Here is a 15,074-nt window from a genome sequence, read left to right as displayed (position 1 = left end):
GTACACATCTTTCATTTCAATAAGACCAGCAGATGCACCCTTTGCCTTTCCATGTGCCCTCCAATTTACCTGGGCATAGTTGATGTGTGGTTTCATGCGCGTTGCATTATTTAGAAACCAGTGTCGAAGATTGCTGGCTGCCTTGTCAGCATAAGCCTTGTTCTCTGTCAACGAATACGCCAAAGCAAGCAGCGTAGTGTTGTACTTCATTGCAGCCAAACCAGATCGATCATACTGCTCACTTCCGGCGCTAAAGAGGGATGTACCGGGCGCACGCATACCGTCATGCCGCTCAAACGGTTTCGACCAGTCGATGTGTCCAGATTCATTCCTCTGTGGCCACCTGTACGGCGACGGGTGAAAATATTCATGACAATTTCCCGATACACCACAGCCGTAAGGCTGCTTATCCATAACCGACCAAGGTCCAAACAGTAGCGCTTGGTCAGCCAGTTGCACTAGCTCTCGAAAGACTTCTTTCTGCTCACCTGCCTTCCAGAGGTTGCGCTCCCCCATCAATTGCTTTTCGTTGAAGAAAAGTAATGTTGAAGAAGTCAAGCCGTGTATGTCTTGTGCAGCTCGAAGGTCAAGCCGTTCCAGAAGCGATGTGACGGCATGGCTTCGAAGTATGCCTCGAAAACGAATTGTACCAGATACTTCGGCAGCTTTGGTTCCTGAATACAGCCGCGTTATCCAACCAGCTACTGGTACATCGCCAACAGCGTCAGAAGCGTGGGCTGGATCCAGAATTGCCTTCTCACTATCCAACCACGGCCATTTGTCCCAAGGCCCCGACACACCAAGCCTCAAAAGCAGCTCAACTTTGTTTCTTCGTCCATACCGAAGTTTTTCATTAAATTCGGACCGAGCCGATCGATGAAAAATGATCTGCGGCTCTTCCACCGCATTGTGCACGTACATATCCGATAGTAGAGCTTCGTTGGGCTCTTGGAGTCGATCCATGGGCGTTGTGAAGTACCTGGCAAGCGGATTTTCGGCCAAAGACGACTGGATCGAAGACCACGCCTTTCGCGTCATGAAACAGTTACCGTCCCAAGGAAGAATGTATTCAGCACTGGAATGTTTGCGGCCGTAGTCTAGCATGGCATTCCTGACCCCATTAATATTGATGACATATAGAATCTTGTCATGCTGTATCTGCTCTTCGGTAAGAAGTATTTCCTTCTCCGTGAGTCCCTCCCCTTCTATTGTTTCAGGAGGGAGATGAATCTGGTCCTTGGGGATCCGATCATATGCGTATTCAATTTTGTCGTAGACCTGCAAGTCAAATGGAATGACAGTGTAGGATTCGTTAGCCTTCTGAAGTCGGTCCAGGACTAGTCGTTCCACCTCGGGATCGACGAAGCGATTGACAAACCAGTGTCGTGTTGTGTTGGGAAACGACTCTTCGTGCGCCAGAATGAAGTCAAGATTTTCCAAAGTTTGCTGCGTACTATGTCTCGGCGGTAAGGCGTTGCCCAGAGCGCGAATAAGTATCATTGATGAAGTGGGATGGGCCTGCGCAAGGGTGACTGGCATTTCCCGCTGAATACTCTTTTCCGTGAATTTTTGATGGGCTTTGACTGCTTGAAATGCCATGGCGCTTTGTCTCCAAGAAACTGGCCCTGGTTCATATTGCCGAGCAGACTCTGAGCAGAAATTAATCTGATTAGTGAAAGCGCTGGAGAGCGTTAGTAGAATCGATACCGATCCAAGTAAAGCTGTGAAAAGAAACACCGCCCAAAGGCGAATCTGAAAGACGGAGGAAGAGCCATCCTTCATTACGGCAGCGTTTTTGCGCTTTTGAGAGTTATTCCCGTCGTAGATTTGGAAAACCATGATGAGCAATTGTGTGATTGCCTACTGGTCGACCTAGAAACCGCAGGCAAGCATTCCTTGGAAAAAGGGCGCAAATTCATATTTTGTATTTAATTATTGGAGCACAACTAGGAAGCCGTTATAGTTCGCTTCTTATATCAAACCAAATGTGTCATAATGTGTTCGACCACGCGTGATAGGTTGCTAAGTATGAAGGGGGTCGACGCGTTTGAACGATTTCAAATCAACAAAAGCGTATATTCTCTTTTGAAAAGGACAACTAACTATCTACAGTGAAAGCTTTAATATTTGTTGTGAGGAGCCGAAGACTTTCTTCCTGGGAATGAACAACAAAATTTTGCAGTTGGCTATAGAGGCGTTCGACCCGAAATGATAACAGTAAACTCGCCTTTGAAAGAAAATTAACCAAATTCGTTTGCTATACGCTACGGTCGACAGACACAAGGAATTCATCGTAGTCAAGAATTTTTAATGAAAACATTAATATTTGTATGGATTCTAAAAGGGGAGAGGAGAGTAAGCACTCAGAGTCAGAAAGGTGAAAATACATTTTGATTTCCTACTAGCATGGCCGCGGACCACGGCAGAGGTAGCAGAACGGTAAACCAGGCAGCAGCATAGATGCTTCACTATCGGCAGTGAAAAGGGAGAAAAGTATGTCTACGCCAAACAGAAAAAGAACGCCGTGCACAATCCAAGAACTACTGACAATGAACTCGTGCTGCATGTCTTCATTTCAGCACTGGGGCAGATACCTACTTGCAGCGGAGAAAGTCAGAAATTAAAGGCAATAACTGTAAACTAATTAGACGATGGCTCCGTTTTCCACTCGGGATTGACAGTGACTAGCAAACGCGCTCTCACGTTCACTGTCAGTTAGCTCGACCGTTTATTGACTGTGATTGCTGACGAAATGCTTTTTTTCCCGGGTCTGCGTCCGCCTCGCTGGGCGGATTTGGATTGACTGTGAAGTCAAGGACAAAATCCTCTCCATCGAAAACATCACCTTCCAAGAGTCCTTCAATGAAACGACGAAAAGCTTCAATGCTCTTACGGGTTAGCCTCCGTATTGTCCTCAATATACCGTAAAGTTTTTCCCTCCGCGCCATGCTGAACGAACCGTCGTCGTCCGCGATTTTTGTCAGTAGCGTCCTCTTAATCTCAACCGCGGTGTCTCGAACGACTTTAGCTGCTATAACTAGCCGTTTAAGAATGATTCGACTACCTTGTCCCATCAGGACTTCCTGTATAGACGATCCACCAGCTCCAACATCCAACTCGTCCGGAGGATCGATGTCTTCGAAAAATTTATCTATGTCATCTAGTCCATCAACAAACTCATTCCTGATAGACTTCGCCATGGGGACCTGTGATTCAGCAATGTTCTCAATACTTGAGGGCACACTTTCAGCCAAAAAATAATCCGCGTCCATAAGATCTTCGAATTTTCGCTCAAGTAAAGCCAATTCAGCCGCGTTTCGAGCATCGTTGTCGTCGTTCTTGTCAGAAAGCAAGTTTTCAAACAATAAAACGAGAACCGACAAATCGGCGAGCTTTCGTTCCCCATGTACCGCCCCCCAAACACCACAAAATGGAGTCTGAAGTTCGTGGGCAACAGTGTCTTGCTTCATTGATTGGGCTATCACTGCGCCGGAGTGCTCATTTGCACCGGCAAAGGAATTTTCCATTTCGTCGTAAGTTACTTTGTCGATATGGCTAGCGAACGAACCAGCTTTGAGGGATGGCTTAGCTTCTGAAGCAACGGCAGGTTCCGATGGTTTGGAATTTTCCTGTGTATCTTCGTTTTCCATACGTGAATTGGTCGGTATCATGGCTTCTTCCCCCACAACAGAGTTTTCTTTGTGTGGGTTGTCCTGCTTTTCGGTCTCTTTTGGGATCAGAGATTTGCCGGTTTCGTCCCTCAATTGCTCCGTCCACTCGCTGTGACTCCCCGCTGTTTCAAGTATACTGTGTTTGATTGCTACTTCATCTCTCTTGTACTTGTTCTCTTGTTCCTCCGCGTCGCCTTTTCGCGTCTCCTCGTCCGGAAATTCGTATTTTTCGAATTCGGGTCTGCCGCATATTTGCGAAAACTCCAAACGCGGGTGTTCTAGCAGCTCCAGTTCATTTGAGGCATCCGATTCTGCTAAGACAGCGTCATCGGTCACGAAGACTCGCTTAGAATCTAGATTACAGGCCTGCCGACCCGATGTCGACCCTTCAGCTCGCATAGCTCGGACTTCCTCTTCTAAAGAATCATCCACTACCTCCGTTGCCGCTTTTGCGGCTTTGAGCTCCGCGTCGATCGACTCCAATTGACTGTGGGACTGCGTGTGCTCCAGCGCAAAGATTTCTGATCTGACGTCGGTTTTGAGAGAGTCACTTGGAATGATTGTCATCGGTGAACTTCTCTCTTGATCCACGTAGCCCCCTCGCGATCTGGGTTGTTGGAATGTACTTTCCGTGCTCATTTGTGCCTCGTCACCAGAGGGTGGACTACCGCTATCGCTGGACAACGTGTTGATTTTGATCAAACTCTCCCTATTCCTATCCGGATTGTCTTGGGTGGCCGCGCTCGAATGAGTTTCAACCGTGTCAGAAATATCGTCACTATTCTTTTGCGAAGAGAAATGCTTGGTCTCAGCTTGTTCAAAAAGCGTAGGATTGCCCAGATTGGCGTAAGGCACAACTGGAGTCTCATAGTCTTCGCCGCCGATCAGGTCTGAAACTGAATCGGCTGCGGTCGTTTGTGTAATCGTTTGATCGGAAAATTCAGCCGAAGATTTACCCTCTGCGTTGTTTGCGATTGCGACGGGGTGTCGACGTTCACGTGCTTTCTGAGAGTGTTCACTAGACGATACGTGATCCTGAAAAGCTGCCTCCTCATGCACATTTGATTCGTCAGGCATATTCGGATAGACGTGGCTGGCTTCCGCTACAGTGAGTGGGACTAGAAGGCAAAGAATTGCCGTCCAATCCTGAAGCCCCTCCTTTCTCTGACCGGACAACACCAGAGAAAGCCAAACTACCGAGCCGCGTACTCGCCTTTTCCTCGACTCAGGCATTCGTCTGGATACGACTTGTGCTTAGGCCAAGGCTTCCCTTAGTGTAAATTACGTCGTAATCTGACGCAACGGATCTTAAACCCGTGGACAACCGGATTCACTGTCAATGTCAATTCTATGGTCCCAGACTCGACTTCGATTATCCCCCACACTTTTTCAGGTTTTGTGATTGTGAAACAAGGTGACGTCACAGTCAGTCCTTCACTCCATCCCATTCTTGCAATCCACTCACCTCTGACTGTGAACCCAAACTTACTACTCATATACCTAGCTCTCTAGCACATACATCTAGCTTATGTGCTCTTTGGCGCTCCTCCAAAAGAGAGTTTCTGAGCTGTTTCTACACACAGCCTACAATATGGCCTTACCCCAAACTTATCGCTTATTTGAAACCGCCATCAACTATCTGATTCTTCCGACAATGATTCCCTGAACTTTCTTGGCCTCCTGTTACGTCCCGATCGAGGTGCAATTGGTGTGTATTTGCAAATGCATGTATTAATTACAACCCGTGTACCATCCCCCTCATCCGACTCCACTAGGCGCGTGGCATCAATTGGTGTTCCCGCACGAGCTATGTCACAATCACGATTGCAGCACAGAAACACGGCCTTGCCTTCTGGCGTCTTCTGATTTAGCCTGGTATACTTGTACCCAATTATAGCATCTGTACAACCACCACCTTGTGACCAAGTCACAGCGTTACATGCAGGTCCAAAGCTGAATTCTTCCAGAGCGTAAAATGAAGCCAAGATATTGTCCTGATTGGCTAAATTGTGTCGCTTCCGATAGGTGTTGGCCTCCAAATATGTTGGACCTAGGTCTAACTTGTGCAAAGCAACTAGCATTGATCCGGGTTTCATCAATGCAAACAGTCCGGCATTGTATTGGTCTAGTGTGTACCGTTGTCGTAGCTTGGCCGATCGATCCGCAAACACGCCATTGAAATTGTCAAGAAAAGCCTTGGTTACACCTTCTGGATTGGTCAAAAATGTGCGGTGTTCAGGGACCTCTAAACGACCATGCCGCAGCAGAATTTTTCCAACAATCACGCTCCTATTATCTCGCTCATGATGTACTTTTCGTTGTCCTTCTAAATTTTCCATAATGAGCTCGGCCACCAAATTGCGACCGGCCATAACTTCTATACCGCGCGATTCGCAGCCCATTGTATAGGCTGCTTGGATGACTGCATTACCAATACCATGTCCAATATCAACGAATGTGTCCTTTTTTGTTACACACAGTGCATCCGCGAGCAGGTACTGGGTGGCAGTCGGTAAGAGTCTACCGTATTGCGCTTTGGATTGTCCTTTGGTATCGCTGGGGGACACTTTCGAGTTACCCGTCCTGACTAGGCAGCCTTCTTCCACATCCGTCACTTCCATACCAAAATCCAAGAAGACATCGTCAAACATCCGATCAAACTCATTAAATGTATAGAGGTGATCACCAGGCGGAACCTTGCTAGTTGTTGCCTTATCTTTGCTGCTGTCATCATCATTAGATGCAGCCGGAGATGTTGATTGAAATACGGACTTAGCGGGAGAAAACTTCAAAAACTTGCTACTTGTTGCTTTTCCTTCCGTATCAGGTTCCAAATACTTTTCCGAAGCCCGTGCTCGTTTGCGAGCTAGTATCCTAGGAGACGTGCGGGGCGTCAGTGGCGGAAAATGCTTAGAAGGCAAAACTTTTCGCGTCTCTTCATATGATTTCCTAATTGCATGCTGCAGCCAACGTTCTTCATCTTCCTCTGTTACGGGAGCTTCACTAGGAAAGGCAGCACCGATACTGTCAATCACTGACGGAACAACTTTCAAAATTTCAATTGAATCGTCGTCGTCGCTAGCAACGCCGGAAATACCGGCACTCGCACCTTCCACTGTGCGCGTAAAGGAATGGCCCGCTCCTAATAACATGGGTGGGCGATTGTTAATGCCTTCAATGCCTCCCATAGATGTCGATGTATGTACCTTCGGACAAGTAGGCGGGTGTGATTCCTTTCTCACGGCCAGGCCATTTTTCAAGCTTGTCTCCGACTCGTACTCTCTTGGCATGCGACCATTACCTTTAAGAGCAAAACTCGAAGACTTTGGTTTTGAAGAGCCGTTATGAGTTCGCCTCTGGTTTAACGTTGACAATTGGCTCTGCGATGATGTCATCTTTAGCCAAAGGTCCATTGAGGTCAGCGATTTCCTCCGTTCTGCGACCTCAAAAAACTCCTCGAGTTTAGTTTTGCCCTTCTTAGACGATGCCGAAGGAGTCATACCGAAGCGCAATGCAAAATGTTTCTCCTACACTGAATCTTCGCTAACACAGACCTCCCTGGTTAGAGCCCAAAATAATGAATCCTTCTCGCGGAAACCGATTCTCTACAGATATAGCTATACAGCTAACTGTAAACAGCGATTCTATCGACAATATTTGGTGTTAGGACCTTCTCTCGCATAGAGCGCACTAGGCGACCGGCATAAGCGTTAAAGTTGACAAAACGAGACTACTATCGACGCCGACCATCATGGTGGCTACCACGACAGCGGCTGTGAAACGAACCAACCAACGGGTATACCTGTATTTTTAAATATCGACGCTTGAGCGGCCGTTGAAGGCGATAGAACTACTTAAACGTCAAAATAAATCTCAAAAACTCTTAATTGGACTCTGAACGGTCATGTCACAGTCGAGGATGCGGGTGTTGTAAGGCGCCACTAACATAACAGGACAACGATTTCGGACGACGAACAGTAAAATATTAGATGGCCGGAAGTCTATTGGCCGAAGCAACAAAGATCCTGCAGTAAAGCAATCGGTTTGGAATCTTAGGTTGTCGTTCCATGGAATGTAAACGATTTTTAAGCCGGATACGACACCCACCTCTCAGAGCCGGAACGTCACACGGGTAAGGGTATTCCAAAGCGTTGTCTCGCTCTGTTGTTTCACCGCACGAGCCCCATCGGTTGATTCGTCAAGGGTTCGCAACTGCCTCCTTCCTCTCCCACCGTTTCCCGCTTGTCGTTGTTCACCGACTCGCATCCGTTATTGCTTTGCTGGGGCTTCTTGGCGGACGGTCCACCCTGTAAAGGTTGCTTTCTCTTCTCTTTGGCACCGTCATTCCGGGCTTCGTGCAACCTGGTAAAGTAATCGTCTCCAATTTGTTCACCGGTTACGTACTGGCCACTAAAGCAACTTGTATCGAATTGTTTCAGTTCCACCCCTTTCGGCGCTGCTTCTCTGATGGAATCTTCCAAGTCCGTCAGATCCTGGTACACAACCCAGTCGCAGCCAATCTCTTTGGCAATCTCTTCCTCGTTACGCTGGTATGCCACCAACTCTTCACGCGTCGGAATGTCGATACCATAAATGTTAGGGTATCGAATAGGTGGCGCGGCACTGGAAAAATAGACCTTGCGAGCACCGGCGTCCCGGGCCATTTGAACAATTTCGTTTGCCGTCGTACCACGAACAATGGAATCATCCACCAATAGAACATTTTTGCCGGCAAATTCACTCTTGATTGTGTTGAGCTTGAGCCGTACCGACTTCCGGCGAGTTGCTTGTCCTGGCATAATGAAGGTTCGGGCAATGTATCGATTTTTAATGAAGCCCTCGCGGAACGGGCGGTCCAATTTGTAAGCCGCTTGCAGCGCGGATGTGCGAGAAGTGTCGGGAATGGGAATGACCACGTCAATGTCGTGATCGGGATATTCACGCAAAACTTTACCGGCCAACTTGTCCCCCATTTTGAGACGGGTTTCGTAGACGCTGACACCATCCATGATAGAATCTGGTCGAGCAAAGTAGACGTATTCAAAAATGCAGGGGGCCAAGTTTGGCATGTGGCACTGGCGTGTATGACAGTTGCCGTCCATGTCAATGAAGATGGCTTCACCAGGGTTTACGTCCCTAAAAACAGAAAAAATACGCAAACTAAGCGACCAGTACAAAAACAGCCAAAGTACACACGCATATATAATCATGTTTGCATAGCTCCCCACTTACCGAATCAGTTTGAATCCCAGGGTATCAACGGCGACGGACTCGCTGCTAATCACGTAGTCGTACGACCGTTCCGCATTCCCCATGACCGCTGGGGTGACCGGAATGCCTTCATCGTCTAATTCGTCCGCGTTTGAACCAGCTTTGCGACAGCCAAAGACGAGAGGACGAATTCCGTGGGGATCTCTAAACCCAACGAGACCAAAGCCATTAATGAGATAGAGCCCAGCGTATCCTCCGCGACAGATCTGCATGACTTGCGATGCGGCCGTAAAGACAGCTTCTTTCATGTCGAAATCGGTATCGTCCTCAGAGTTTCCATTGGTTGTTGTCTTGCTTTGATGGCTGTCAGCTTTGCGGGTTTCTGCCGTCAAATACTCCGCAAACAAGTTGAGTAAAAGCTCGGAGTCACTATCCGTGTTGACATGCCGACCGATGGTTTTCTCCACACGCAGGGTGAGGTCTTCCGTATTGGTCAAGTTTCCGTTGTGCGCAACGCATATTCCAAAGGGATAGTTTGTGTAAAGCGGTTGGGCTTCGGCGCAACTGCTGGTGCCAGCGGTGGGATAGCGGACGTGTCCGATGCCCATGTTCCCGCGCAGTTCGAGCATGTGATGCGCCTGAAAGACATCCTTGACCAGACCGTTGTCTTTGCGCAAATGTAAGCGACGGCGTTCCGCCGTCACCATACCTGCAGCATCTTGCCCCCGATGTTGCAAGACCGTCAACCCGTCAAAAAGCATTTGGTTGACCTGTACGCAAAAAGAACACCATTTGATACGGTAGAGTTAGAGAAAAGGATTACCGGAGTAGACATGGACACGAAAGCTTTAGGCAACACAAGATAGCGCCATTGGTACCGCCACTGGAATTTTGGTACGTACAAACTCATTTTCGTTGGCCAGTAACAAACCGATGATTCCACACATTTGCAACGTTCGTGGTCGGACCAATTGGGCAAGAGATGCTATTGATTTCCAAAGGAAGAAAACTCGGACTGCTCGAAGATCTTGTCGAGGAAAGAGAGGAGCAAAATCAAGCGAGAAGCGAGGAATGACGACGAAAAGTAAGCAACTATAGATAGGTAACACTACTTTGGGATCAATTTATGACTGTGAGTTGCGCCTTCATGCTATAGTCGAAACAACTTGCCGACCGTGGATCAAAGCTACTACTAGAGTGTGGTAACTGTCACGCAACAGAAAGAAAACCGATTCCGGATCGTTCGAGGACGGACTCCGGATTCTGAACGACTCGAGGTTGGTTGGAGGCGAGCCCATGGGAATGGGTAGGGCCGACAGACAGACGCACATTGTTTACATTACTATTACAAGTTACCAGTCAACTGTAAATTCTACTGCCTACGATATTCTCGGTACGAGCGACAGACAGACGCTTGGCACAGTCTGGGTTATGAGAACGTTTCCATGTCCCCCGCCGAAACCGGCCCCCGCCCATTCGAACAAAAATCGAGTCGAGGCTATCAAAGCCAAGCAAAATTACGAAAAAGCAAGGAACGCCAACTTACAGTTAAATTGAACTCGGCGAGCGAGCAACACTGCAACAGCAGTTGTTCTGTCACCCACACTGTTTTTCCTACAGCACCATGGTAGTGGAAGCTATCAAAACCAAACCACGACGCCGTCGTGGTTCCAAATCGGAAAGTAGGCAACACAGTCAAAGCGAGAGCGCCGCGGTGGAAAGTTCGTCAACGTATCAGCCGCACAGTACCTTGCTGATTCAACTGAACGAAGATGCCCCAACCTGGTACCGCCTCGGCAACAAGCAGTACGCGGAAGAGCGAGACGCTACCACCGCATCCAATCCACCCGAAAAGGGACAACGAGTTAGCAAAGATCTCGTTCTAAAGTATCGGGCCCTGGGAGACGCAATCTATCGACGGGAGGTGCAGCTCTTTGGCAAGGAATCAAACACTTCGGATGATCGATGGGTAGAGTCCACCATGAAGAAAGGTACACTCAAGGATCGCGTCGCTGCTATGAGTGTGGTCGTTAGCACTGATCCGGTACATAAGTTCTACGTATTGGATGGACTGTTGAACATGGCGGGCTGTTCCGATTCGAATTCTTCGACTCAAACAAATTCTCGTGTGGCTCAGCTTGCTGCAGAAGCACTGGAAGACCTCTTCGTTAACACCTTTCTACCGAATCGGCGCAAACTGATATCAATGGAACAACGTCCCCTATACCTGTACGAGAGCGAAGGCGTAAAGAACACGACGAAAAAGACCCTGTCCCCGCGGATTCTTCTTCTATGGCGCTTCGAAGAAATGGTCAAGGCCAAGTATCATCTGTTTCTACGTCAATACGTATCCCTAATACTTCGAGAAGGAACGGAGTTACAAAAAATTCCAACTATTCGTCTTGCTGCAGTTCTTTTGCGTTCCATTCCAGAAGGAGAATCTACATTGTTACCAGTAATTGTCAATAAACTTGGCGACCCAGCCAAAAAAGTTTCGGCTGGCGCTGCCTTTGAGCTACGAAAACTTCTCCAACAGCATACAGCTATGCAAGTGATTGTGGCGCGAGAAGTGCAACAGCTTGCTCACCGACCACATCTATCATCACGGGCTTTATATAATTGTATCACCTTTTTGAACCAGCTGAAATTAAAACGGGAAGAGACTCAAGGGGGAGCCGACGAAGCGACCGAGCCGTCACTACCTGCGTCTCTGATCAGCACGTACTTTCGTTTGTTCGAACTTGCCGTACAAAAACCTAAAAAAAAGGAAACAGCGAATGAGGAAGAGGCAGGAATGAAATCTCGACTTTTATCGGCACTGCTGACAGGCGTGAATCGAGCCCACCCCTATTTGCCTCATCATGATTCAACAATGGAACAGCACATCGATGCCCTCTACCGGGTCGTGCATACAGCACCGGCCGCTGCCACGACACAGGCGCTACTACTGCTTTTTCACTTGTCCGTTGGTGCGGAATTCGAACAGGACCAGCGACAAACGATTTCGCGCAAATTACGCCCTGAAGAGCATGCCCGCCGTGATCGCTTCTATCGAGCCTTGTATTCAACGCTGGCGCAGCCCTCCCTTTTGGGTACCGGCAAACACCTTACAATGTTCTTCAATCTTCTTTACAAAGCCATGAAATATGACAATGACCAAACTCGCGTGGTTGCATTCGCGAAACGTATTTTATGTACAACCATTCACTGTTCTTCATCGGTAGTTGCTGGTTCTCTTTTTCTGCTTAACGAAATAACGAAACACCACGGGAACCTACTATCCTGCTTTCAAGATGTCTTGGAAGGATCCGACGCTTTTCGTGTTTTGGATCCAACCAAACGAGAACCTCGCGGTGCTTTAGTCTTATCGGAGTATGTCGATGCACCTGAAATAGCTTCCGAAGAAAACGAACAATCAATCGAGAAAGCTATAACGAAAGCTCCGCTGTGGGAATTGACGTTGTTGTTGAAACATTTTCACCCATCGGTCTCAAGGTTCGCCAGTGCAATTGGGAACATTGACTACAGTGGCGACCCTTTGCGCGATTTTGGTGTGGGACCGTTCCTGGATAAGTTCGCTTACCGTAATCCAAAGTCGATTGATCGGGTAGCTGGCAAATTTCAACGCGGTGAGAGCGTGGCAGAGCGAAAGAGTGGTACTGGGCTTTTGGTAGAGTCACAGGTTGCGCTACCTCTGAATGACCCAAGCTTTTTAAGCAATCCCAACGTCGACGCACCTGATGACTTTTTCCACAAATTCTTTTTGGAGCAAGCTCGGCGTGACAAACTCAAAGGCATTGTCCGGCATAAACCAAAAGTTGATGCTGTAGAACATTTGGAGGAAGATGCTTTTGACGAGGCCGAAGTAGCAACTTTGGACGTACAAAAATTTGATGATTTGGAGCAAGGCTGGGAAACCGATGATGATGAGGAGGCCTATGTCGACGCTTTGGCACAAAAAATTATCGAAGACTCGATTAACGAAAACGGGCCCGCGGATCTTGACGAGGAAGATCCAGATATGGAAGGTTGGGGGGATATGTATAGTGATGAAGAACTAGAGGATGAGAGCGACGACGAAAGTGAGTCGTCACAGAAGGGCAAAGCCCTGACCAGAAACGACACCATTGTAGGCGACGGTATCAAAGATCTTGACAGCGAAGAAAATGATGTCGATGCGTTCATGGATATTGACGGAGCCGATAGTAGCGTAAGTGACGATGACGAGCTGTTCATGGACGAGCAGTTGGTGTTGATGAGTGTCGACTTGGATGGTTTGGATTCGTCGGACGACCACATCTCCGACAGCGGTGTGGATGGCAACTTGACGTTGATAAATGAAGAGAAATCTAATGACGGCGAAGTTGTCGAGGAAGGAGCCTCGTTGAACCATACAGTAGAGGGATTAGCCACCTTTGTAGATGCTGATGAATATGAAGCAATGATAACGAAATCCTGGAACGAGAAAAAGCGCTCGAGAAAACGAATCGATGGAAAAAGTGACCATGCAAGAGCGACTTCACCAAAGAGAAGGATGTAAATATTGCATAGCTTACAACAGCTAAATCACCACCGTGCAGTACAATTTAAGTGCCAGTAGAGGACTTTTTGAATGTCAATTCACCGAGTCGATATACCAAAGCTTCAAAAGGCTATCGACAAACTGGCAAATGCCAAAAGCCCAGTTAACAATCTCTTTGCAGCCGATTTTGGAATTTCTTCATCTCCAATTTAACAAGTCCATCTCACAATTATATTCATTTACCGTTCACATAAATGTGACCTTACCGTATGGGATTGCAATTTGTGATAACCGCCGCATTCTTTCTGTCGATACACCGATTGTGCTACGTTGTTTACGTGGGAAACAGTAGCCCCACCCTACTTGCCTACGTATTGGGTATTCACCAACCCTGACCAAGTCACTCGCAGTCAAAACAACAGCAATAGAACGCTGTCCTTCATTCGAAATGCGAGGACCAACTTCTAAGGAAGAGCAGAAACTGTAAGTGAGGACTTCGTCGCTCTGATTGATGCTCTGCGTAATGCTGCGTACCCAAGCCAAGCTATCAAATATTGTAAAGGGCTGGCACCGGGCGAGTCGGGGCGGAGGCAACACGAGGAAAGGGAAGACTGTCTACACTATCTATTCGCCAGCACAAGTCCACCATCGGCAGACTCGTTTTGGTATTGGCTTACTTGGACATGCCTGCTTGTCATATCATTGCATGGCTATCGTATCAAAATCACTGACATTGGGGAAGGAAAATTCTTTTCGCAAAGCAGAGTTTCGACATGCTCGTTTTTTTGCGGCACAGAGCCCTTCACCTGATAAACATGCATCATCGGGCGCAACTCCCTTAGTGAACGAGTATCTCATCGCAGCGTTAATGAGGCAAACACAAGCGTCTTCTGCTCACAACGCTCAAGTACGTTTACTTATTGATTCGCCCCCTGCAGTAAAGGAAAAGACAGGCGATTGCAAGCCGCGAACAATCTCAGTAGTCGTATCATTGTCAGAAGCGATAAAGAAATCTATCGAGCTCGACAAAGACCTCATTGAGATTGCACTCGATCACGAGATTCCGGTCGTGAAACTTGCAAATATCAAAGTCCTAGAATACAAGCAATCCAAAATTTTGCAGAAGAAAAAATCTTCAATCCTTCCAGAAAAAGAATTTCGCTTCCGCGCTGGAATTGCTGAAAACGATATGACCCGCAAAGTTGACAAAATGACGGAGGCTCTGGGAAAAGGACACAAGTGCCTCGTGCAGATTCGTTGTCGTCGTCGTGAACTCTTGGTTGATCCACAAGCCGCCCGCACTACAATCCAACGCGTTCTGGACGCTGTGAAGGACGTTGGTGAACCGCTCAAAGCTCCTACTATTCACCCAGAAGGTACTTCCGCACAGCTGTATTTGCAGCCTATGTCCAAGAAAAAAGCATAATCACTAGCCACAACAATTAAATTTCTCGGGTTTGATAGGGCGATAGTACTGTGCCCCAGCCGGGAGGGGGGAAGGGGGACTCTAGCAATTGGGGCATTTACATAAGCTTTTGATCTGCTTCAAAACGATCAAATTCAAGCATAGTGGTTGGATTCGACAAAATGGGCTGGACGGCTTGCAGTGCGGATTCTAGATCCGAGTGCTTTAAAGACCAAACAACTGTCGGCGTTTCTGCTTTTCTCAT

At 47.7% G+C, this 15,074-nt stretch overlaps 6 protein-coding genes across 6 annotated transcripts; 2 read left to right on the top strand and 4 right to left on the bottom strand.

Annotated features, from left to right (window-relative positions):
- Positions 1–206: 206 nt before the first annotated feature.
- PHATRDRAFT_50634 (predicted protein) lies at positions 207–1,839 on the bottom strand (the record flags this gene model as incomplete). Its single annotated transcript, XM_002185562.1, has 2 exons — positions 207–343; positions 390–1,839. The coding sequence occupies 2 exons, from the start codon at positions 1,837–1,839 to the stop codon at positions 207–209; spliced, it is 1,587 nt and encodes a 528-aa protein (XP_002185598.1).
- An 872-nt stretch (positions 1,840–2,711) lies between these two features.
- PHATRDRAFT_41639 (predicted protein) lies at positions 2,712–4,748 on the bottom strand (the record flags this gene model as incomplete). Its single annotated transcript, XM_002185561.1, has 1 exon — positions 2,712–4,748. The coding sequence occupies one exon, from the start codon at positions 4,746–4,748 to the stop codon at positions 2,712–2,714; it is 2,037 nt and encodes a 678-aa protein (XP_002185597.1).
- Positions 4,749–5,302: 554 nt separating this feature from the next.
- Positions 5,303–7,433, bottom strand: PHATRDRAFT_50632 (predicted protein; the record flags this gene model as incomplete). Its single annotated transcript, XM_002185560.1, has 1 exon — positions 5,303–7,433. The coding sequence occupies exon 1, from the start codon at positions 7,169–7,171 to the stop codon at positions 5,303–5,305; it is 1,869 nt and encodes a 622-aa protein (XP_002185596.1). The 5' UTR covers positions 7,172–7,433.
- A 407-nt stretch (positions 7,434–7,840) lies between these two features.
- Positions 7,841–10,043, bottom strand: PHATRDRAFT_50631 (predicted protein; the record flags this gene model as incomplete). Its single annotated transcript, XM_002185559.1, has 3 exons — positions 9,785–10,043; positions 8,904–9,652; positions 7,841–8,831 (listed from the first exon to the last, which is right to left on the bottom strand). The coding sequence occupies exons 1-3, from the start codon at positions 9,827–9,829 to the stop codon at positions 7,841–7,843; spliced, it is 1,785 nt and encodes a 594-aa protein (XP_002185595.1). The 5' UTR covers positions 9,830–10,043.
- A 459-nt stretch (positions 10,044–10,502) lies between these two features.
- On the top strand, positions 10,503–13,465 carry PHATRDRAFT_50630 (predicted protein). Its single transcript, XM_002185571.1, has one exon. It carries the CDS (start codon positions 10,507–10,509, stop codon positions 13,420–13,422), a length of 2,916 nt encoding a protein of 971 aa, XP_002185607.1. The 5' UTR covers positions 10,503–10,506; the 3' UTR covers positions 13,423–13,465.
- Positions 13,466–13,865: 400 nt separating this feature from the next.
- PHATRDRAFT_50629 (predicted protein) lies at positions 13,866–14,835 on the top strand. Its single transcript, XM_002185570.1, has one exon. It carries the CDS (start codon positions 13,916–13,918, stop codon positions 14,828–14,830), a length of 915 nt encoding a protein of 304 aa, XP_002185606.1. The 5' UTR covers positions 13,866–13,915; the 3' UTR covers positions 14,831–14,835.
- The last annotated feature ends 239 nt before the right edge of the window (positions 14,836–15,074 follow it).

This window comes from Phaeodactylum tricornutum, chromosome 33 (genome assembly GCF_000150955.2).
Source record: "Phaeodactylum tricornutum CCAP 1055/1 chromosome 33, whole genome shotgun sequence".
Classification (NCBI taxonomy): Eukaryota; Bacillariophyta; class Bacillariophyceae; order Surirellales; family Neidiaceae; genus Phaeodactylum; species Phaeodactylum tricornutum.
This window is presented reverse-complemented; position numbering and strand designations above follow the sequence as displayed.

Coding starts and splice junctions, on each gene's coding strand:
- PHATRDRAFT_50630 (XM_002185571.1), top strand. CDS start 10,507: ATGGTAGTGGAAGCTATCAAAACCAAACCACGACGCCGTCGTGGTTCC.
- PHATRDRAFT_50629 (XM_002185570.1), top strand. CDS start 13,916: ATGCTCTGCGTAATGCTGCGTACCCAAGCCAAGCTATCAAATATTGTA.